The sequence below is a fragment of the Amblyomma americanum genome, chromosome 1 (genome assembly GCF_052857255.1).
Source record: "Amblyomma americanum isolate KBUSLIRL-KWMA chromosome 1, ASM5285725v1, whole genome shotgun sequence".
NCBI classification, from domain to species: domain Eukaryota; kingdom Metazoa; phylum Arthropoda; class Arachnida; order Ixodida; family Ixodidae; genus Amblyomma; species Amblyomma americanum.
Genome location: NC_135497.1, coordinates 151,330,444 through 151,355,380, shown reverse-complemented (window position 1 = coordinate 151,355,380; position 24,937 = coordinate 151,330,444). Strand labels below are relative to the sequence as shown.

Genomic DNA, 24,937 nt, shown 5'->3' with positions numbered 1-24,937 from the left:
TTTCTGGATACCGGGACATACCGAGATAGAAGGCAACCAAAGGGTCGATAGAGTCGCTCGCGAGTACACTACCGAGCACTCTTGAACGAAGACCCGGAGGACTCTTGAGGGTAATCCCGACGTACTCCGACATTCTAAATTATTACAGAGGGACGAGACTAAAGTATCCTCCTCCCCACAACAAACTAAATCAACAAGAAGCAGTTTACTGGAGGAAGCTGAAAACCGGAACCTTCCTCAATTTACACCTCCTTAGCAAAATGTTCCCGAATCAATACAGGGACATCTGCCCATGGTGCGGTGCAACACCCACCCTATACCATATTACTTGGGAATGAGACAAAATAAAGCATTCCATGGCTCAGAAAATCCGAGTGCGGAGCATTGGGAGAGTGCGTTCTCCAGCGGCAACCCAAAGAGGATTGGTCATCCATGCCCAGCGAGCGGCCAAACTCAGCGGTGCCCTGGAATAGGGGCGCCGACCTCTGCAAGACGGAGGGAGATATCTGCTTGAAGATGAAGACCTCTGTCTGACCGAAAGACCTAGTTAGAGCAATAAAGTTTATCCTATCCTATCCTATCCGTGAAGTAATGTTAACCGCAACATCATGACAATCGCTCGACTACATAGTCCATAGAGCCTCCTTTGAGAGGAGCTTGACGCTTCGATTTTGAGATGTATCCGAGTTCAGATTACGGGTATTTCCGCAAAGAAACACTGCTGTCACAGGGTTTTTTTTTCATTAGTAACGATTGTTTTCCCGGTTCAGTCGCTTGCCCTTCCACAGTTCGTGGCTACCACCTGTGCCGTGAGAGATGATGGCTAGCAATGACTCTCAGTCGAAGGCTATGGTATAGCAAAGGCGGCGGTGACCAATGGCAAAGAGGTGAAGGAATGAATCGACAAAAGGATTGTTACAAAACACGGCTCATTTTGCTTCGATCACCAGCTGGCACCGCTGGCGCAGGCCCTGGAAATTTTGAGCGCCTCAGTTCTGCGATTTGAATGACTGTCTTGTACCGACTCGCCTGCCGATCATGTGGTCGTCCCTGAAGACGGGGATGTTAGGCTGCGTGACGTCATCGAAGGGGCCCGGGTGCGTCGACGGCGAGCCGAAGAACTCGTGGAAGCCATGGTGCAGCGGCAAGAACGGCGGCCTGTGGCCCAGGTGCCTGCACCACCCGCAGCCGCTTCAGTTTTTCGCCTGGAGAACGTCACCTTGGTTTACAAATATGATGACTTCTTAAATGTTTTTTTTTCTGCAATAGTTTATTCTTAAATTAAGTGGTCCTAACTTGAAATTATCTGTTTTAATTTCATCGTTTTTTACTCTCCCTTTGTTTTTTTTTCTGCGGAATTGTAGCTGACCGCACTGCAATTGTACTGTATCTACTCCTACTTGGACCACGTTGTTTCCTAAACTAACAATTATGAAGTGCTGCAGAGCAAGCAAAATAAATTTAAAAATTTTAGGTGATCCTCGGTGGATCGTTAAAGATAGTTAGCAGCCATCTTTTCGTTATAGTCGAGTTTGACTCACTAAATTTTGTTATATCCGAGGTGGTACATTTGGGATCATTTATACGAGGTCAACACACCACTGTTCGTTATACAGAGCTTGCGTACTTATGTTCGTTATTTCCGAGGTAACACACGAAGGTTCGTAATATCCGACGTGGCATACTTAGGTTCGTTATATCCGATCCCGAGGTGAAGTGTCCTGCGTGACGGCGGTCGCCATCTCCGCTTGCACAGGCACTTCTAATGCTCATGCTTTAAAATTTCGCCCCCGTATAAGTGCGCATATTTTGTAAGCTGCGCTTGGAAGAGTGTGCTTTAGACCGAAGTGCAGAGCTGGGCGAGCTGGCTCGGGGCTTGTTAAGAAAGCATCGAGACCGAAACGGCGGCGTGAGAGCTGTGTCTATATTCGTTCTTGTCTTACGCCATTTCTTTCCACGGTCGTGTCGGCTGCCTTTAATTTCTTCCCCTTAAAAAATGCTCGTTGAGGGTCGTGTTGGCGTTCTTCTGAGCGGGCTCAATATGCTATCTTGAATTCATGTTGAGACCAGGAAGGGCTTGGGTTGGACGATTGTTGAGGCAGCGTAGAATATCAACAGAAAAGTGGCCACCGTGCTAGTGTTTAGCATTCTCAACACAATCTCTGCATTTCTTTCACAATGAATTGATGTTGAAATTACGGGGGTGCTTCAAGAAGTCATTCTGAATGCCAGCTGTGGTAAAAGAAAAATTCCTAAGAATAGATTCGTATTACACCAGACGACCAACTACCGATGCAATTTCCGGCGGTATATTCATATTTATTGATGAAATTTCACGTTCACGTGATGATTACAGCTCCAGTCATGTAGTGCTCCACACATGTGTGTGTATACAGAAATGCATACACTCATACATACATACACTCTCGCTTATACAACCATCAGATAAAGAGCATGGAACAGTATTGCACACGAGGCTATAACAGGAACTGACGAAGAGTTCACAACTTTTTCATCTTTAGCACCACCTGAGTTCCACCCTTATACACTCCTACACCGGGGTGTCCGCATCTGCGCAGGTAGTGGCCTGCCGATCAGCAAAGTTATATCAGTTACTACTGCTACTATTTATTTATTTTATGTGCAGTAGCAGTAATAAACTTCACATGCGACGTTCTGTTTGTTGAAGACCTTGATTAATTCATAAACAACAGAAATAAAGAACTAATTAAGCGCCCTCTTTATGAGTGCATGTAATTCTCCGAAGAATGTATGCCTGAAAGAGCGTATTGCACCACTGGCACTTTTTTCTGTGCGAAAAAAGAGTCTGAACAGGTGCTGAATGCTTTCTTCATATGCATAATGTGATAAGGTTCTGTTTACACGACGCACTGCAAAGTTAGTCCTGATTTCATTTAGTTAGGCTTAGACGCGACTGCCACGATTCAACACGATTGAAGATAAATTCAATAGAAATTACTCAAGAATTAATGTGTTGTCAACGTTCAACAAAAATTTTATTGAAATCGGCATGACTATTGTCAACAGCCTGCTGGCTTTACAGTCTCTTGCTATTGTGATGCGGAAGATGCTAATGCTAAGATAAATCGTGCAAGTAGAGCATGCATGATCTTCTTGATTTCTCTGGCGACCATAGAAGACATTGTTTTTCACATCATCGTCATCATCACCCAACCCCTGGTAATCTGCTGCTCACAGAGCCTCCGAAACCAGAATTGAAGCTACAATGGAATGTTCTTGTGAGCTAGTTGGTTCATTTCGAGGAAATGTAAGACTGGGCGAGTAGAACATGGTGAAGAGGCAAGGAAACGAACACTACGCCAGCGCACGCGTGATGTTGTAATCGTTTCTTTGACTCTTGTCCTTGTCCTATTCGCGCAGACTTAGCTTAACTAAATTAAAGCATTAAGGCTTTCCATTACATTACCTGAATTGCAGTTAGCTAGAAAAACATGAATGGGTGGGCTTCCACAGGATTTCGAAAACCGCGAACTACATATGCAAGAAGCAAGATATTTTCTCTATTGGAGAAACCCGCTCATTATGAACAGTTAGATGATGCCACGTTTTAGCACAGAACATTGTCATGTTACACAGTACTTATAACTATCACAACATATTCGGTTTTCGCGTAACTTCTCATTTAGGTGAGATCATACACCTAATCTATCGAAATATGCAATGCAGAGGAGTACTTGTCCTATCGAATACTTTCTGAAAGGAGTCCATTTTCATGTTTCGGCTAATGCACCAATGGGCCTAAATTTACGATTTGTATGTTCTTCAAAAGCTGTTAAAGCTTAAAATAAACTTGAATTCTTCGATATAGACTATGCTGAGTGTAACCAACCAAAATTTTGTTTAGCAGATGTTGAGTAGGCTCAACATACATTGGGTTCATGTTAATTGGTTTCCACTTGACTCAACAAGAGGTCAGCAAGGCGTCAACTGAAGCTGAAAAGCATTTTTGTCTTCTTGTAATTTGCTTCTTCGTTGTGTATTTCGCCTACAGGTTAAATCAGACAAATTAGCCAGGGCAACCTACCCGACTGTTCCAGCGTACACTGGTTATTCGCAGTTACCAAGCTCTAGTTGCTCCAAAAGTAAAAGATCCTTTGTGGATAAGTCACTGGGCCTCTTCGATTGTCCGCCTCTGGCTGCCCGCGGGCTGCCTGCGGGCTGCCAGAGCGCGGAGCCAGGCGCTCGATTTTCTCGGGCTGCTACGCGCACTTCTGGTGGCAGCCCAGAACGCGTTCGTTTTTCTCTGGCTGGGTGGTTTCGGGCTGCCAGCGGGCAGCCAGGCTCGCCAGGACGATATTGGGCTGGCAGCGCTCGGGCAACTAGCAGACGACGTAGCACGGTAGTGGGAAGCGCGCGCGGCCGTTTTTAAAGCGAAAGCTTTACTACTCCAGCCAACGAGCCAATTCGGCTCGTCGTGCACTTCAGCCGTATGCTCGTGGCCTGACCTTGAGCCGCCGTTGCCTGACAACACCGCAGCCACGCTCCAACAGATGGCGCCGCCATCGACGCCGCTCGCTCCACCAGATGTGCTCCCTGGGGTGTAGGGAGAGGAGGTGTCGCCTCGCGCGGTATATATATATATATATATATATATATATATATATATATTTATATATATATATATATATATATATATATATATATATATATATATATATATATATATATATATATATATATATATATATATATATATATATAAGTTAAGGTAAGGGAAATGAGGGACTAGTTTTGACAAACTTATGAAGGGAGCCAACAGTCACCGAAACCAAGGTGCATAGAAGAATGTTTAATTTTTTTAATGTGTTGTGCTAATCAGTGGGATAATGATACTAAGATTAATCTATCGCTTAAAGAAAATTACTTATAAAGCAGCAGAAAAAACAACCATGCCGCCGGTGGGATATATATATATATATATATATATATATATATATATATATATATATATATATATATATATATATATATATATATATATACGGGCCCCTCATTTCCTATACCTTGTATATATATATATACACAAGGTACAGGAAATGAGGGGCCCGTTTGACAAACTTATGAAGGGAGCCAACAATCTCCGAAACCAAGGTGCATAGGGGAACGTAATTTTTATGCGAAGCATATTAACGTAGGTTTCGGGCCTTCGCGCGACGCCCGGCGGTGGCTACCATTGACCCTGAAGTGGGGTCACGTGACATGACGTCACGTGATGACGTCACACAGGCTGCAGATGGGGCCTCATATCGCGCCGTCGGTCGCCTCCCGGTGGTGGCCACCATTGACCTTCAAGTGACCTTCAAGTAGGTCACGTGACATGGCGTCACGTGATGACGTCACACCGGCTGCAGATGGGGCCTCATATCGCGCCGTCGGTCGCCTCCCGGCGGTGGCCACCATTGACCCTGAAGTGAGATCACATGATGTGACTTCACGTGATGACGTCACACCGGCTGCAGATGGGGCCTCATATCGCGCCGTCGGACGTCGCCCGGCGGAGGCCTCCACGCTTCGGTTCGCGCCGTCGCGCGCGACGCGGCGGCGGCGCTACCATCGCTGCCTCACGTGATATGTGACGTCACGCCAGGGATGAAGCGGCGCGCGCCCGCCGTCGCGTCAGTCTCTGTGCCCGCAACCGCGCCAGCGTCTTTGCGCCGGGCGTGTATGCGGTCAAGATGCCTCCAAACGCTAAAGATGTTAATAATAGGAATGCAAAACGAAGGCTGCAGCGTGCTACGGAAACCGATGAAGAACGCGAAGAACGCCTAGCCAAGCGGCGCGCTCAATATGCGGCTCGCTGCTTAACATGCTTCGCATCCACTGGGCTTAACCTTGATAAGCCTCCAATTTTTTTTTAATGTGTTGTGCTTATCAGTGGGGTAATAATACGTAGATTGTTATATCGCTTAAAGAAATTTATTTATAAAGCAGAAGAAAAAACAACCATGCCGCCGGTGGGATCCAAACCCACGACCTCCGAATATCGCGTCCGGTGCTCTACCAACTGAGCTACGGCGACGGCTGTCCAATCTGCTCCTCTCGTGGGTATTTATGTTTATTGGGTGTAAGCTAACCTTGAGACTGTTCACCAGCGCCACCCTCGACCATAGCGGCGGACGTAGCCCGTCCTGTAATACCGCGAGCATGACGTGGAACGTCATCTAACGGCGAGGGCGGAAACTGTGCGAGAGCCCTCTTATGCTGCCTATGGCATCAAGACTGCCAGAACCGAGACCCTCGTTAAGCTATTAGCAGACAAGGTAAAGTAAATGAGGGGCCCGTTTGACAAACTTATGAAGGGAGCCAACAGTCTCCGACTGAAGGACGACTGAAGGACGTTAGATTGCGATTGCTCATCGCATGCTTTTGAGGATTTCTCGAAGCTTATACAGCACACTGTCTGTGCACCGAAGGCACACGCTCGCATTGTCGTTGCCGGTGAACACGGGTGCGAGCACGATCAGCTGTTTGTTCTGCACTCTGCGGCAGCCCTCACTAACTTCAGGTCGTTGTTTTCGATCTCAAGCAGCCTATTTCTGCCGTACGCGCGCGTAGCAACGAGACGCAGCAGAACGCGAAGCTATATGGAGAGCATCTGCCCTCCGTGATCCGTGACTGTCTTGCCGCCGTGGTTGCCGGAAGGCTGGCTCCGGTGGCCGCCAGCCAATGTGACCTTGATGTGCTTTCCTGTAAGGGGCGAACTTTCTGGCAGCCAGCGGGCTGCTCGAGCTCGGTAAATCGAAGAGGCCCACTGCAAGCGCCCGATCGGAAATATATGTTTGTATTGTTGTCTATACATCCTCCGCACACCGCTGCATATTCCGCTGCACCTCTGCCTGGACTTCATGCAGGAGACATACGCGTGCACGGAGGCCGCCAAAGGGGTTGAGAGCATATACCAACCATTTGCCGACGATCATGTTTCGGTAGCCGACCTCGCCCAGGATTTCTGGAATGAGCAGCTCTTCGTCCGGCACGCCACCCACTACGCTCGGCGACACGTACGCTGCACCAGCCAGGCAGAGAAGCGCCAAGGAGGGAAGACGACAGCTGGGAGAACGGATGAAAGACTCGGCACAGTGTTAGAACGCTGTCGATATAAGGCGCTCGATCGCTGCCAAAGACCACGTCGTCAGTGCCAGTGATATAGTTTGCATTGCCAGCGCAGCGAAACTAGGACAGTCGGCATATTTCCGGTGTGTTAGTAATTCTTTTTACAAACCCTCATCCAAACAGCTCATCCAGATTATTCTTTTTTCTGATTCTGCAGTGTTTCGTCGCTAGAAGACGCGACAAAAGGACGTCATTGGTGAGGGTTAGTTAATTATTTAGCAGCTGGAGGCAGGTAAATAGCATTATTTTGAAAGTGTGAAGAGAATCCAAAATTGGTGCGATTTCTTAAGAGCCTGCGGACAGAATCGCGACAACCGCTCGAACGCATATCGAAGGTTTGCGCCATGATTGCGGGCTGGACTTACGCACCATTTCTTGAGTGGTTGTTGCTCGTGTAGAACCCGCTGCGGATCGGCAAACGGCCTGTGAGCAGTGCCGCCCTGGCTGCGAGAAGCCAAGGTTAGGACACCCTGCACACTCTTTGCGAATTTCTCGTACGCCAGGCAATCAAAATAAGCAACCCACAGCCAACTGCTTACACCTCTGTCTGGGCACGGTTGGCAGAACTGCTTACTGAATGACAGCTGGCTATACGGTAGGAAAATGGGCTCCCTGAGAGCCGGCTATTCCAATGTCATAGGCACCTAAGGCACAATTAAAGAAATAAAACGAAGAATCCAACGAAAAAGCACACGCTGTCATACGAGAACATTTAGAGGCACATCCCACTTAATACAGAATATCTTGCAGATGTCTTCAAACGTCTGTAATCGCCACATATATCTTGGGCTACAAAATATATCTATAAGACGCTATTTGATACTTGTCTAGAAGACATCGTAGCCAAAATGTGTGGAAGCTGTTTTAGAAAAAATGTGTCCGTCTTCAGCTATGTATACGCAAGACGTTTACAAGTCTGCTTAAGAAAGTTGTCTTCAAGACTTATCCTCCTTCAGAAATCTAGAGGGCTCCCTCACAAAAAAAAATTTTACTGCTTGAGCTGCATGGCCGCATATGTAGCTATAGTGCAATATTTATGCGCATACAGGAAAACCCTACTGAGTCGCGTGACCTTCGAAAACAGGACAACAGAAAAAAAGCTCAATTCACATGTGACCAACACGTACTGTACATGCATGCATAACTGCCTGCGGCAGGATTATTTCCTTGCCGGGGACATACTATTCCGATTCCAGGGCCACATGCGCGACAACAGAAACTCCCTGCCCACTGAGCACCAATCCGTCAACTAAATAGATATAAGCGTCTTGCCAAGATGAACAAGCCGTCTTGACGACGCTTCAACTAACCCCTGAGACAGTTACTGAACGTTCATAAGACTTCTTGACCAGATGTGCAAGACATCTTGCTGATTGCTTGCAAGATATTTCTAGGCATCTGGAAACACCTTGCAGCCATCTTCTAGCTCAGCTAATGCCCCCATTTTTTTTAGCTACAAAAGGGTTTGCAAGACTTATTGAAGAAATATCAAAGACAAATTCTTGGCATCTATAAGAGCGTCCATGGCAGACTACGACACTGAAGCATGCATGACAATCAGAAGTCTCAAAATCTCATTTAGGACTGTCATCGAAAGTTCTGCCTGGCCGCTCACTGAGCACGGCACATCAAAGAGACACAAAAACATAAAGTGGTCTAAAATACGTAAAGCTACTCAAGACATGCACAAGAAAGACCTTTTAGCCAAAAATAATACCCGTACCACACGCGCACAATAGAAGTAATTGCAAGTTTGTTAATGCCATTATTGCGACAGTGCGCTGCGCGTTTCCGGAGGCTCCCTATCTCCGGCGACACCTTCCCTTTGTGGTACCCCGGAGGTGCTCGAACAAGAGACTTTATGGCGCCAGGAATCGTAGGGTAACGGGGGCAAAGGCTCATTATGTGTCTGAAGGAGGGTGACAGCCTGGCCATCATCTTTATTCCCACGCCAACAAGCATTCAACTGGTCAAGCCCACCCCGCAAGAGTGACAGCGGCGCCGGCTGGAGGAGAAAAGGCCGATGGGAAAATGCGGGGGAAGACGGGGAATGCCGCAGAGGAGGACGAGGGAGGCACTCCAGCCTGGAAAGAAGGATCGTCCGAATGGACGAGGGGGAAAAAACGAGGAAAGCTGGTCTGTGGGGTGACCAGGGCCGGTCGCGAGGCGAGCAAGGTCCGAGACGACACCGCTGGGAGTCGCTCCTCCGGCGCCCGAGGCACCCAAGCCATCAGTGGTAGTAGTAGTAAATGTTTAATAAAAATAATAATAAAATGGAAGTTAAAAGATTTTTGCTAGCCCCGGCATCTGCCATCACCGCGGCGGCGAAACCTGAGCTGGGGCGGCGGAAATAAACGATAGCAGGCAGTTTGAAGAAGTGAAATGAAAGAGGAGAGGGGACAGCAAGAAAGGATACAGGGAGTGATCGACATATACACTATACACAAAGGATAACAATACAATTGTCCAGGATGCGGGCATGTGCAGTCAAGAAGGAAAAAAGAAAAAGAAAAAACACAAGCGCACAGCGCTTTGCACACAACGGCTGGGGTGGGGCGCCCAGGTGTTAATCGTCCAAGGTAGAACTAGCGGAGCGTTCGGTCACTGCGTGCAACTACCTGGCGGAGAACAGACGGGACGTCAAGCCCGTCTGTTCGAGAAATGCACAGAGGCTCACCAAGGTTCGCTCACGGGTGAGCGCACTGCCCTGCAGCCACAATAGCGTCTTGAGCGAGTCTGGAAATATGCCCAGCGCCCTGTAGGCCGCGAGCATATCACCACGAGCGTCAGCGAACGCGGCACAGCGGAGAAGCAGGTGTTCAAGTGTTTCCACTGCGCCGCATCCGTCACACACATCACTCGTCGCGAGTCCGTGACGCACCCGTCGTTCCCCGGGCCACACGCAGCCGATGCGCGCGCGGAGGATCATTGCGCGTTGCGACCGCGAAAGAGCGCGGCAGCCGTTGATGCTGTCGATGCGCTCACCTCCGGCGATGCGTGGGTCGGGGTGCTGCCGTCGGAGATGTTCGTGAATGATTGCACGCACGTCCTCCAGCGCAAGGGGGAGATCACTTGGCGATGGCTGGTGTGCGGCGGTCGCGAGTTCGTCGGCCTCCTCGTTGCCGGCGATGCCGCAGTGTCCGGGCACCCATTGTGCACGCACAACGCATCCTTTCTGCGCTAAGCACTCGATGCTTGCGCGAATGCCGCGCACTAGTGGAGCACCACGGCCGTTGCAGTGCAGGTGGGTGAGGGCGGTGCGGGAGTCGCATAGCAAAGCACTCCTGGGTGGCGGAGGGACGATGGAGAGCAGCAGGTCTAATCCCAGCCGGATCCCCATCAACTCCGCCGTGGTGGAGGAGCCCAGGAAGGCTGCGTGTTGCTGGCTGTGCAGACGCAGGGCAGGGATCGTAGCCGCCGCTGCGAGGGAGCGGCTGTCGCAGACCACTGAACGGTCGGTGCACACGAGGAGATAGTCTTGAAGTTCATCGTGTATGACGGCTCTGGCCAGCTGCTGCACAGCACAAAGGGGTGTGCTCCACTTTCCCGCAATGCCGACGATCTCTGGCTGTATCTCCGAGGCAGCAGGCCAGGGCGGGCAGGGGCCGTAAGGGGGGGGGGGGGGAGGCTTATGTTAGGCGCTCATATTCCTGCAGCGTCGCACCCATTCGTGAGCGTGGGTGCGTGCGCAACAGCTTCAGTAGCGAGCCGCCGTCCGGTGCGCGATGAAGCCGTTGTATGTGATGCAATGCCCTGCGCGCTGCTTGGAGCTGGAACGGCCACGCTCCTGCCTCGGCCAGTGTTGCGGCGCACTGGGAATTTTTCGGCAGGGCGAGGCACTTGCGGTGCTGGAGCTCGAGTTTTCTCCAGCACGGTTTGCGCACCGAGACGAGCGGCAACGCGTAGAGTGCCGCCCCCAATGCTGCGGCGTTGTACAGTCGCAGCGCGGCTTGCTAGGAGTGGTTTTTTATTAAAAATAATAATAAAAAGGAACGAAAAGATTTTCGCAAGCCCCGGCATCTGCCATCGATACTGAAGCACCTGAGCTGGGGCAGCGGAAATAAAGGATAGCAGGCAGAATGGAGAAATGAAATGCCCTGGCCTCCAGCAGTGAGCTTGTGCACGGCAGCGGTGATCCTCTTCATCTCCAAACAGGCCTTGGTCGCAGCGGGGCGGAAGGAAGGCCGCCGGTCGATGTCCAGGCCAAGGTACCGCACCGATTTATGCCAAAGATTCTAAGTCCCGTCCAGTGACAGTGGCGCAAGGCGCGCGCGCGAGCTTGAAACGCAAGCCATGGCTACCGATTTGTCCGCGCTCAGCGACAGGCCTAAGCCGTGCAAGCAGGCGTCAATTGCTGTCAGCGCTCCCTGAAGGCACTCCCGCACGCGTAGCGCCTCGCCCGGTGCCCCCCCCCCCCCTCCACCACAGAGCAATGTCGTCCGCGTATATGGGCATGTACACATGGTGTCGGCCGCTCATGGGGAGGCAGGCCGGCACCACCGACATGGCCACATTAAACAGAAATGGTGATAAGACAGAGCCCTGCGGCACGCCCATGTCCACCGGACGAGGCTCGAAGAACTTGCCCCGTACTCGTACGCGCATGAGGCGCCCGCTCAGGAAGCCGCGTACATATTGCAAAAGGCGCCCGCTCACACCGGCTCCCTATAGCACCGGGAGAATTGGTGCGCGGTGGACCTTGTCAAAAGCACACGAGAAGTCCAGTAGCAGCAGCAGCCCGACCTGGCCTGCCGCCCTGGCGTGCTGCAGCGCTGTGACAATAATTGTTTTTTTTTTGGGGGGGGGGGGGGAGGAAATGGCGCAGTATCTGTCTCATATATCGTTGGACACCTGAACCGCGCCGAAAGGGAAGGAATAAAGGAGGGACTGAAAGAAGAAAGGAATAGGTGCCGTAGTGGAGGGCTCAGGAATAATTTCGACCACCTGGGGATCTTTAACGTGCACTGACATCGCAAAGCACACGGGCACCTTAGCGTTTTTCCTCCATAAAAACGCAGCCGCCGCGGTCGGGTTCGAACCCGGGAACTCCGGATCAGTAGTCGAGCGCCCTAACCACTGAGCCCCCGCGGCAGGTCTGTGACAACGTCCGAAATCGAATCATCCGTGCACTGCATCTTACGGAAACCCGTCTGCCGCTCGTCAAACAAATCAACATCCGCAGCTCTCCAAGCCACCAGCATAAGCTGAGTTTCAGAACGAAGAAGGTCCACTCTGCAGTCCCTCCTCTCCTTCTGATGAAGACTCCGGCGCCAACGCAGCGGCATGTAAGCTTGGGCACCCCAGCCGTTGTATATTATGTACTCGTTAACATGTAATTCTTGAATATACATCCGTTTTGTTCCAGCTGAGTCTATAGCGTTTTCCCTTTTCCTCTCCGTCTCTTGTAAACCCGCGCAGTATGTGGAGTCGTCGCATTATTTTCGGAGCTGGTGCGACACTTCCACATTTAATGTGATTGTTCGAAAGTCACGATGACTATAACGCCTGCAAGGTAGTCAAACATTAATTTCACCTTAATATAAACACTGCTAGTGAGCACAATGCCTTGGTAAAATCGTTCAAGTGTAATATAAAAACAATTTTGCAGAAAATGCCGCAGTCCTTGCTTGATCAGTCGAAACAGAAGCCGCTAACTCGCGTGTCAGCACACAGAGAGTATCGGTCAGAAGGGCTGGTAAAAAAATGGCGCTTTTCGAATCGAAAAAGGAGCAGAGATGTCTCATCTGACTGAAAGTTATGAATTAACTATTTTGTACTGTACAGAAAGTTGTTAATAACAATGTTACATGATTTTCTGCGTGTGGAATGGGGACGCGAGTACGCATTGCTCGGGCGAATGGGTCGTGGCGAACTCAGTAGGTCGCGAATGGCAGTAAGGCTAATGCCATTAAATTTGAGTGTGTGGCACCGCGCGAATGCCATTAGAACATAAGGCAGTAAACACTTAATAGTATGAAATTTGTCCATGTGGCACGGATATGATATCTTTTCCAGACGTCTACAAAACGTTTCTATCAGACCTTTTTGCACTTGGGGGGAATCAGCCCCGCAGTTTCCCTTGTGGTCACGGGCCTGCGGCCCTGAATTCTTCTGTTATAAAAGTTTCCCCTTTGAAGCAAATGCGCTATTCGTGCACGCACCATAGCACGGACTGTCATCCATGGACACACACAAAGAGTAGTTGATTACTGTAAAACATTTGAACGTAATGCCATCCACCGTCTACCTTTGCCAAAACTCACAAAACTCACAAGACTCACAAAACTCAAGACCCCCCTCCCCTTCCCGCCAACGCACCAAATCCCCAACCCCTTGACCGATGGGAGACCTCGTTACCCAGGCCCGCCATACCGATTCAGCTCGCACAGACGGACAGGGGCCAGGATAGCTGCTGGAAACATATGGGTCCCGTAACTAGGGGACAACCCCGTCTGTTGCCTGCGTGCACCACCGATTTATTTCGAGCTTAATACATGTTAATTCATCAAGTCCATCATCATCGTACCTTTGCCAAAGCCGACTCGTGAAAACTGTTCGCAGTTGAGGCCTTCCTTCTGAACCACCTTTCAGAGGCTTGCTCCGGTTCTTAAGCTCTCCATAAATTCATCTGTGTAGTCGAGTAAAATGACTCAACTACACACAGGTAACATGGACTTAACTTGCGTATAGCTTTTAATTAATTTATCGTATCTATATCAACGCATCTCGAAAATAACAAAACGACACAGATAACCACGAGCTGTCAAAGAGCGCCACGTCTTGTTGGTGTGCGCTAAGTAAGAATAATAACTAGTTTTGGGGGAAAGGAAATGGCGCAGTATGTGTCTCGTATATCGTTGGACACCTGAACCGCGCCGTAAGGAAAGGGATAAAGGAAGGAGTGAAAGAAGAAAGGAAGAGGTGCCGTAGTGAAGGGCTCCAGAATAATTTCGACCACCTGGGGATCTTTAACGTGCACTGACATCGCAAAGCACACGGGCGCCTTAGCGTTTTGCCTCCGTAGAAACGATGCCGCCGCGGTCGGGTTCGAACCCGGGAACTCCGGATCAGTAGCCGAGCGCCCTAACCACTGTGCCACCGCGGCGGGTATGGCTCAGTGGTTAGGCGCTCAGGTCTCTCCTCAATTTCCACTTACTAATCTACACGTGCCAGGTGTTTCGAGGGCTTTGAAATTTGTCGGAGCTGTGTGTTCCGGCCGCTGGCTTGCGTTTGTGGCCGGTGTTCGACCTCTGGTCGTGATCTCTTGTTCGGGTGTCCTTCGGCTGGCAGGCACCTCAATATGGTGAGCCAGCCACCTACAAAGGCTCTTGCCTTTGATGGCGTTGTCCCTGAGGGGGCTAGTCCGGAGGATGTCGTCGATGCGACAGCCTCCATAGTTCGATTGGAGGAAGTTTACTGTGTCCACTTCAGTTGACGCAATTACCAAGTAACCGTGAAGAGTGAAGCCGCCATGGCTGCGTCCTGCCTCATCATCGGCAAGGAACGCGTCGCCATCGTTCCCCTGAGCCCGCAGGTGACAAAGGTGACTGTTCTTTTTCTGCCCGCCCGAGTACCAAGTGATGCCCCTGCCAAGGCTCTTTCCCCTTATGGCAAAGTGCTGCACATAGTTTGTGGCACCATGGAGTCGCGTCCCACTGTCACCACCGGGACGCGGTACGTCCGAATTGAAATGAAGCCCGAGTCGCCCGTGCCTAACTACATCAAGGTCGCTGGCCACCGCGTGACATGCGATTACAAAGGCATGCAGCGTGTTTGTCGGCGTTGTGGGTCGACTGCACACTTCAGAGCACAGTGCACGGCTCCGTTCTGCGCTCGCTGCAGGGTCTTTGGGCACCAAGGTCAAGGTTGTGTGCTGCCGTGTCGATGTTGTGGTGATCCACACGCTACCGTGGCATGCGCGATCAAGCCCTCGTACTCTGAGGCTGCGGCCCGACCTGCACCTACGCCGGCCGCACAGACAGCCGATGAAACCATCAAGGAGCCCGGCGTTTCCGAAATCGACGCTGTTACGGGTGGTTCTTCTGCGTCTGAGTGTCTTTGTGAAAGAACCAGTGCCTGCGGCTGAGGCGTCCAGTGATGCACCAAGCAAGCCGACAGTAAATGTGCCTGCTCTGTCAGCCTCAATCTCTGCAAGTGTACCTGCCGCTACGGAGCCCATTTCGTCCCTGTAAATCTCTGATGCTGGGGACAAGCCGCTCTCAGAGCCCGCGCGGCAGACCGCAGAGCGTTGCGGCTTTGAGCAACAACGCCAACATATCTGATACCGATGGTGACGAGAGCAGCTTGTCGTCCTCGTCTTCTTTAGTCAACCTCGTCATTGGCGAGACTGTCATCGTGCCTGGCTGTCATCATCATCAGACTGTCATCTCCTGCGTCATAGAGGTCTAGTGTCGGCACAAATATTTCGCCTGGGCAGGAGCCAAGGCCATCTCCTGACGCGGAACCTGTGCAGTCGCCGTCCTCTTCGATATCGAGGATTAGCGCCAGCACTTCGAGTACTCTGTCTTCGGATGTTGAGATGGTCGCTTTGAGCTCGAGCTTAAAGCGTCCGCATGCGTCGACTACGGACTCGGACATTTCTGCTGGTCGGCCAGGGAGGCCTCGTGTCTCCTCTGGTCCGACCCTGCGGAAAAGTGAGGTGGTTTGGGGCCGTTCGCGGCGCACATTGTATTGCCTAGACATCACAGCTCCTAGTTTTATTTTTCATTTCCAAAATTACTACTCTTAACACCATTACTCTTAGCGTACAGGGGTTCCGCAATGTTATGAAGCAGGCCGAGGTGGTCGCTTTCGCTCGTTCATCGGGCTGCGATATCCTCTGCCTGCAAGAAACCAATTTTTTTCGCCTCAGTGACCTGTTGGAATTTAGGCGTAGTTTTGGCATCGATGCTTTCTTTTCGTACGCCAGCACGCGTTCTAGCGGCGTTGGCGTTCTTGTTTTGAACAGCATCCTCCTGCGAGACCATCTTGTTACCTACGATGCGCTTGGACGCGTGCTGGCGTTTTACTGCACGTTTAACGCACTTCGCCTGAGAATTCTTTGCATCTATGCACCTGCGCATTCTAATTTGGTAAACTCATCATTTAAACATCTAGATGTGTACTTTCTTGGAGGACGTAACGTTGTGATGTTGGGCGATTTCAACTCCGTGCTCGATGCGGTCGCTGATGTGCAGGGCCCCGGTAGGGGCAGGCCAGGCTGGAATGCGCGCGAGTTGCGCCGCCTAGTCAACCAGTTTATGCTCACAGACGCTTATGAGCTCCTGTATGGCGGTGTCTGTGTGGACAGCGTCGCGGATTATTGTCGAGCAGGTTAGACAGGGCGTGTGTACCGACGGGCCTTTCGAGGACAGTGTGTGCTGCTAACGTAATGACGCTGCCATCCTCGCCGGTATACATATCAGACCATCGCCCCTTTCTTCTGTCACTGGGGGTTACCGGCGTCTGCAGTGTCTCCTCACAGACCATGGCGTTTGGATGGGCACATCCTTCACGACGCCAGCACGAGAGGACTAACGCGGACCATGCATTTTTCGGTTGTTGGGGCCGTGCCTGTTGACTGGGACCATCTGAAGGATCTGTGGCGTCACCAATGCGCCGCTTCTGGTCGAGCCCTTAGGGCTCACGTCTCATCTGAGGTGCGTGTAGTGACGGCGAAGCTGCGTATAACTCAGCGCACCCCGTCGCCATCGTCGCTTATGTGCGCATGGAAAGAGGAGCTTTCGGAGCGTCTCCTGCGTCTTTTACGATTATCCTCTTTGACAGCGGCGGCATGGCGTTGTCGACGCAGTCCAACTGCTCATCCTGAGGTGCTCCGGTTTGCACGCTGGGAGCTGTTGTGCCCTCAAGGTGCCCCTGCTTTTACATATTCCGCCAGGGCTGTGGCCCAGCCAGTTGGCTGTAATTTCAGTGCGTTTTTCGTCCATTTCCGGGATATTGCTCAGTCGCTCCTTCTGGTTGATCCCGATGACGTTTGCGCACACCCAATTTTTGCAGGCTTGCCGCAGGTTGCCGCTGAACTTCATGGTCGCCTTATGGCTCCGCCAACACCAGGTGAAATCAAGAAGGCTTTAGATTCCATGAAACGAGGCTCAGCGCCTGGGTCAGATGGTCTTCCTGTGGAGTTCTATTTACAATTCTGGCATATTGTAGGCCCCATTTTCTCGCAACTGTTTCGCTCGGCATGTCTTTCCCGACTCATTTAAAAGAGGTGGCATTGTCCTGATTCCTAAAAAGTCTCCTTTCTCGACATGTCCGGCAGATTGGCGCCCTATAACCTTACTAAATTCAGGTTATAAAGTATTAGCAAAATTACTCGTTCGCCGTCTACGGTATCTTCTCCCGTCCCTTATTTCCTGCCACCAGGTTTGCTCCATCCCGGGTCGTGAAATACATAGTTTATCTTCCGTAACACGAGATATCCTAGAGTATACTATACGGCGGCGCGCACAGGGATTTCTTGTTTCCTTCGATCAAGAGAAGGCGTTGGACTTTTTAGAGTATGAGTATATTTACGGTACACTGGATGCTTTCTGTTTCTCACCTTCTTTCGTGCTTCTCATTAAAGAGATGTACAAAGACATTTCAAGCACTCTGTTCCTCGATGGCTGGGAAAGTACCGCATTTGATGTTGGCCGCGGCGTCCGTCAAGGTTGTCCGCTCTCCTCCTTTTTGTTTTTCTTAGCATTAGAGCCTTTCCTCCTGGCAGTCAATCACTCTCTTATTAGAGGTCTGTCGTTGCCAGGCAGTGAGGCAGTACGCGTCACTGCTTATGCAGATGACATCACACTCTACTTAGCTGATGAACGCAGCCTGTTTGAAGATTTAAACGTTTTTCGTGAGTACGCCTGCTTGTCGGGGGCTGCTCTTAATTATTCGAAGAGTCATTACTTTTTTGTGGGGTCTCCTCATGCCTCGGAAAGCTCTTCGAGCATGTTGTGTTAGCAAGACTCACAACGCACATGGCGGACAACAATCTATACCCGCATAGCATGGTGGGATTCCACCTCCATCTGTCCGCACAGGACGCCATGCTGCAACTGACACATGACATTTTCGACCCGCTTCTGCCTGGTCACACAAAGGCAGTCTTAGCTTTGGATCTCTCCAAAGCTTTTGATCGCATCGAACATCAGGCGATCATGACTGCCCTATCTCCATTGAATGTGGGTGCGCGCACGTACGCCTACATTCAAGCATTCCTCACTGACCACACGGCTGAGATACATTTTTGACCTCTCTCTTCCCCCTCCTACACGCTTCAGAGTATCGGAACCCCTCAAGGGTCCGTCCTCTCCCCCTTCCTCTTTAACATCACCCTCATCCCCCTCGCCCGAAAATTGACAACTATTCCCCACCTTAAGCACACTCTTTATGCCGACGACATCACACTGTGGACCACCCACAGCAGTGACGGCGACATAGAGAACACCTTACAGGAAGCAGCCACCCTCACCCAAACTTATGCACAGAACATCGGACTGTCTTGTTCCCCAGAGAAGTCCGAACTGCTCCTCATCCGGCCTAAGAACCAACGCTCCCCCCGCTCCCCCATTGCCATCGAACTGAATGGGGACCCGGTACCGGAGGTTGACACCCTCCGCGTATTGGGCCTGCATATCCAGAACGATGGCAAAAACACCACCACCCTCAAGAAACTCAAGCAGGTTGCAGGCGCGATATCGCATCTCATCCGCAGAGTTTCGGGCCATCATAGAGGCATGAAGGAGCGCGACCTCTGTCGCCTCATTCATGTCTTTGTCCTCAGCCGTGTGCTCTACACTACCCCATACCTAGAACTATTCAAACACGACATAAATACTTTGGATGCCTTGATCCGCAAGGCATTCAAAGTCGCACTTCATCTTCCCCTCAACACCCCCACAGACAGATTACTAGGCCTGGGCCTCCACAACGCGATCGGGGAACTCGTGGAGACCCATCGACAGCCCCAATACATAAGGCTTACACAAACCTCCACAGGCCGGTATATCCTGGACTCCCTCGGAATCAGAATACCGGCCAACGACCCAACCCTCCTCCCCATTCCTCTATCCCTTCACCAAGAGCTGGTCATCAAGCCACTGCCAAAAAATATGCACCCCTCCCACCATGAGCAGCGCCGCAGAGCCCGTGCGAAGGCACTCCACCGAGTGTACGGCTCCGCCGAGCCGGACGCCGTATGGGTGGACGCCGCCTGCACGGGTGACGAAGCAACCACAGCCGTGGTGGACTGCTCTTCATCCGCCCTCCTCACACTACCTCTCCCCCCTGACACCACCCCAGAGGCTGCAGAGGAAGCCGCCATCGCAATTGCCATCACCCGCACGGAAGCCCAGTACATTTTAACAGACTCTAAAACTGCAATTCTAAATTTTGCGCGAGGCCGAGTCCACGTCCCTGCTTTTGGCATACTGGGCTCGCCCGATGCACCCCCAACCCGCCATGTAGAGCTTATATGGGTGCCTGCGCACTCCGGGAATCCCGGAAACGAGGCCGCCAACCTTTTAGCCCGAGGTTCTTTAAACCGGGTTCAGGTGGCCTCGGATCGGGGATTCGCGAGGGAGCGAATGCACTCGTTCAGCGAGATGACGCAGGCCTACAGAGCCTCGCGCCAGCTCTACCCCCCGCCCCACCCCTCCCTAGATAACAAACACGCAACACTCTGGCGCAAACTACAGACACACACACTCCCCTCACCCTTACCCTAGCCCACTATCACCCCTCCTTCCCCACTTCTGCCTGCACCTTGTGCCCAGAACCATTCGCCTCTTCCCTACACATCCTCTCCCTCTGCCCGGCGGACCCTCCCCTGCGCGGCCTAGAGGACCTCAAGACCTGGGAGGACTGGGAGACCCTGCTGCGCTCGGAGTACCCGGCCGTGCAGACAATCGCCACCGGCCGGGCTGCCAGTGTTATGGACCTTAGGGACATAAACACTTGAGTGCAGTGGGGTCGTGCGGAGACCCAGGGGCGTGCCCCGACTTCCTCTCCAACAATAAAGTTTCTCTCTCTCGCTCTCTCCTCAGAGACGTATTACATGTGCGACACCTTTGCAGTGGTGTGCACAGATGCGCATTTTAGGCGTGACCTACGACTGTGCTGGAATATGGGATGGTATGTGGCCTTCGGTCGTAGAAGGCATTACAGCTCGTGTGTGGAGGGCCCAGACATTTGACGTGCCTCTGCTTGAGAGGCGCTACCTGGTTCAGTCAGTCGTTCTAGGTGCCTTCTGGTACCTTTGCCACATTGTTAAACCACCCCTGCGCGTCATAAGGCGGGTGCAGACTACAGTTTTGTTTTCTTTTTTTTTTTTGGTAAGGCGGAACCGACCTTGTCGCTCGTGCTGTTCTTGGACAACCACGGGAGAGAGGCGGTTTTGCCTTTCCAACTTTGTCCATCACGTCCTCGTTGTTAGCTTTGAAGTGCATTTTGCGTATCCTGATGAGGGACACGTCTCCGGCGCGAACCCTGGCGCGGCACTTTTTGGGCCCTTCTTTGCGCTTTTTTAATCCTTCGGCCCCTGTTAATCGTGGACCTCAATCAGAGCAGCCTACCGCTTTCTATGCTACGTCAGTGGCCTTTTTCAGACATGTAAGTGCAGTAGCACCTGATGTCAACATCGTTGCAGACCGTGTGGTGGACATTATGGGCTCGCTGTTGTTGCCTGTTGTGCCGGCGGCTCGCCGCTCACCGATGCGCCGCATTCAATGGGCGCGCATAGCGTAGACGCCTCTCCCAGACCATCTACGCGACTTTGGAAACTTGGCTGGGCAGTGCTGCCTACTTGTGATCGGCTAGAGCTGTGGGGTGTTTTACGCTCCAGTACCTGTCCGAATTGCCCGCTTCCGGAATCTAGTCGCCACGCTACAGTCACCTGCGTGGTAGCGCGTGTCTTTTGGCGCGCGGTTCATGGGGGATTCCGTGGGCAGGGCATTTCGAGCTTTGTCTCCCGCGGCCCCTTCGACAGCGGCCGTTTTGCTCGCCTGTTAGCTGTTGCGGGTCTTTTTAGTTTATGGCGCAATCGATGCACCGCGGTCGCTAGTGGCTTACGACGACGCGCTGTGTGCAGCCAATACTTGGCAGCCTTCGAAGGGAGGCGATGAGTTTCTTGTCAGACGAACTTTTTTTTCTTGGGACAGGAAGAGTTCCTCCGGCAGTGGTCGTGCCCATTCATTTCTTTTAACAACGATCGTCTTGTTCTGGTCTTTAGACCAAACTGGCACTAAGGTGTTTTTCTTTCCTTGTCAGATTATTACTGTTTCACTCTTTTGTGAACACGTATGCTATCGCGACTTAAAACGCTCACAAGTAATTCCTGTTAGTTGCTCAAAGCTGCTTATGGTACCTCTTTAATAGGCTCGCCTGACATGCTTATCGTCATGTCTACTTGTGAATGTCAATGTATCCGGTAACCTTGGCATGTGTACATACGTAAATAAATTTTTTTCCAATCAAACTACTCGTTGTGGGTGTGTGTCCATGGATGACATTCCGTGCTATGGTGCGTGCGCGAATAGCGCATTTACTTCAAAAGGAAAACTATAATAACAGAAGAATTCAAAGCCGCAGGCCCCTGGGTCCTCGCACGACCCAGTTAGCGCTTAAGTGTTTGCTACCTGGTTCAGTCCGTCATGCTTGGATGCCTTTGGTACCTTTGTCACATTGTAAAAACTTAATGTGGATTAGCTCAGCTAATCCAGGATATACAAAGCAAAAGATGTTGGCGTTCACTGCGTTCATTGGCGTTGGAGTTGACAATATTCCAGACGGCTATGGCTTTGAGGAAAGGAAGGGCGCATAACTTGCTCCCTGGATATGTGGACGCCTCAGTCGTGTTTTGATACATGTGGCGATGGTGGGAGAGAGATGTGGCCTGAATGCTTTAGCGCTGGCAGAGTTGTGGCAGACATGAGGCACTGCAGCAATAGCTAGGCCGCCGCGTTCATTGGGTGATCAATCTCTCGCGATCAACCATTAACTGCATTTCACCTCCTAGGGTGGCAGGGAGGGCACGCTGCCTATCCAGTGTGCGGAACGAAATCAAAGCAAGCTTTTGCAGTTAGACACCAACGCCACGTACATGAAAGCGAGATTGAGGTTTCCACTGACCCACGGAGCCGGTTGTGCGCCTTTCCTTTCGTGAAAATCAACGGCCTTGGCAAAGTTGTCAACACCAATAACTGTATGAACGCAATTGGCTCACTTGTTTTGTTTGGTTTTTGAGGAAAGGAAATGGCACAGTAACTGTGTCTCACATATCTCGGTGGACATCCAAACCGCGCCGTAAAGGAAGGGATAAAGGAGGGAGAGGAAGAAAGAGAAAACCGAAAATAAAACTGAAAGTTGGATTTTGAGGAAAGGCGCGGCGCTGCGCAGTGGCGGAACACCTGTGGCTCGGTGCTACTAGTGGCGCATGCGCAGTAGTGACTAGGAAGCGAGAGAGAGAGAGAGAAATATCCGCGGCGAGGCGCGCGTTGTGACGTCATGTGCCTCCTCGGGGTGCCACCAGGGCGAAATCGCAAGTTCGCGGCCAGTAAAGCTTTCGCTTTAAAACCGCCCCTTCGTGACATAACACGTGTGCAGACAAGAAATTTTTCTGTTTTGGCTCTTGCTGTTGATGGACAACCACGGGAGAGAGGCGGTTTTGCCTCCCCAAATTTGTCCTTCGCTTCCTCGTTGTTAGCTTTGAAGGACATTTTACACAAGCAGCGTAAACTCAGCGGCGCTCTCGTCCCATGTCAGTCTTAAAAAAAAGAACGTGGATTAGCTCAGCTAATTCATAATATAAAGCGAAAGCTGTCGGAGTTCATTGTGTTCATTGCCGTTGGTGTTAACTTCTATAAAGCGATGATTTTTGGGAAATGAACAGCGCATAACTGGCTACCTGGCTCAGTGGACGCTTCATTCGCGCTTTGAGGTACGTGGTGTCGCGGTACTGAGAGAGAAAAAAATTGGTGTTTCCAGAAAAGAAATGGCCCAATAAATGTCTCACATATCTCGGTGGACACCCGAACCGCGAAGTAAGAGAATGAAGAAAGGGGGGAGTGAAAGAACAAAGGAAGAAAGAGGTGCCTGAGTGGAGGGTTCGGGAATAAGTTCGACCGCCTGGGGATCTTTAAAGTGCACTGGCATCGCACAGCACACGGGCCCCTTTAGTGTTTCGCCTCCATCGAACCATGGCTGCCGCGGTCGGGTAACGCGGTTACCGCGTGTTTCCGTTTGCTAGCCGCTACAGACAAGTCCAGTGTTGCCCACGCCCGACCTATCTAAAGCCGGGCACTGAGAGAGAGAGATGTGTGTGCTGCATGCATTGGCGCTGACAAGGTTGTGGTACACACTCGGCACTCCAGCAATGGCCGCAGCGTTCATTGCAGGACCAACCTCTCGCGATCAAACACTAAGTGCCACCTGCTGGTCTGGCAGGGTGGGCGCGCTGCCTATTCAGTGTGCGGAACTCAAAACTGAAAATTGGATTTTGGGGAAAGGAAATGGCGTAGTAAGTCTCACCTATCTCGATGGACACCCGAACCGCGCCGTAAGGTAAGGGATAAAGGAGGGACTGAGAAGAAAGGAAGAAAGAGGGGCCGTAGAGGAGGGCTCGGGAATAAGATCGACTACCCTGGGGTCTTTACGTGCACTGACATCGCACAGCACACGGACACCTTTAGTGTTTCACCCCCATCGAAACGTGGCTGCCGCGGTCGGGTTCGAACCCGGGTACTGAGAGAGAGAGAGATGTGTGCGGCGTGCATTAACGCTGACAAGGTTGTGGAAGTCACGCGGCAATCCAGCAATTTTTATGTAGGGTTAATAGATTGGGTTGGTTAACAGCAACCAAAAAAGGCATTTAAACGCTGTTTCCTGAGCAACTACAGCGCCGCATCAGCAATTCGAATGCTCCTTGTTTAGGAGATTATCATTTTTGGTCAGCATATGCAATAATGATTTGTAAGAGAACATTGCCTTCCCTCTTGTACTGCATCTGGCCTTAAATTCTTTGTGCCGTAATTCCGAAGGACACGGCTCTCAAACTGGCCTTCGGTGAAGCGATCCTCAGACGAATAAATTAAGATTTTGTATGACACAACCTTACGATGAACAATACAAAGCACGAAAAATATATAGAGAGTGAGGACTTTCATAACTTGAAAAACATGCACGAGTGTTAACACGTCAGCAGGGCCCACAAAAGGCCATATGAGCCTTTCCAAAGTCGGACGTTGGAAATCGTCAGTATCAGTGCGCGCACCCCTGCGCTGGGGACTCATTTGACACCACCTATCCCCGTTACAAAGTTCCACGCAGCGTGATTTTTGCACGAATTCGCGGCAGCGACGACGGCCTTGAACCCAAAATGTCTGCAACTATGTCTAACGGAGGTCCTCGCATGAATTGTCAATTATTATCCACGCGGATATCGAGTATTCAAGCGATAGCTGCGTTACTGTGCCTAGGCACAGTAACGCCCGATTTTGGTATGAACCCTGCCTGACAAATACGTTCAGCAATGCGCGCAACATGAAACCTAAACCTGCACCGCGAGCATCATGAACAGCACAGGCTCAAACAGCAAGAATCGCCCCTTTACTATCGAATCCTTGAGCGAAGGAGTTCATCTGCAACGACACAAATACGGTAAGCAATGCGCGCATCATAAAAGCTAGACCTATATTGCGAGCAACATGTACAGCGGGTATCAAACAGCGAGAACCTTTTCTTTAGTATGGGGTTCGTAAGCGAAGGAGTCCAACTGCGACAA

General features: G+C 51.1%; 1 protein-coding gene across 3 annotated transcripts in view; it reads right to left on the bottom strand.

Annotated features, from left to right (window-relative positions):
• The window catches only part of LOC144113944 (N-acetylgalactosamine-6-sulfatase-like), a 48,429-nt gene that overhangs the window by 11,743 nt on the left and 11,749 nt on the right, over positions 1-24,937 (bottom strand). For all 3 annotated transcript variants that reach the window (XM_077647355.1, XM_077647357.1, XM_077647356.1), the window contains exons 4-6: positions 7,525-7,599; positions 6,946-7,048; positions 1,030-1,173 (exon numbers count right to left, since the gene is read on the bottom strand). In XM_077647355.1, the coding sequence (XP_077503481.1) occupies positions 1,030-1,173; positions 6,946-7,048; positions 7,525-7,599 (322 nt within the window). The remainder of the gene's footprint in view (positions 1-1,029; positions 1,174-6,945; positions 7,049-7,524; positions 7,600-24,937) is intronic.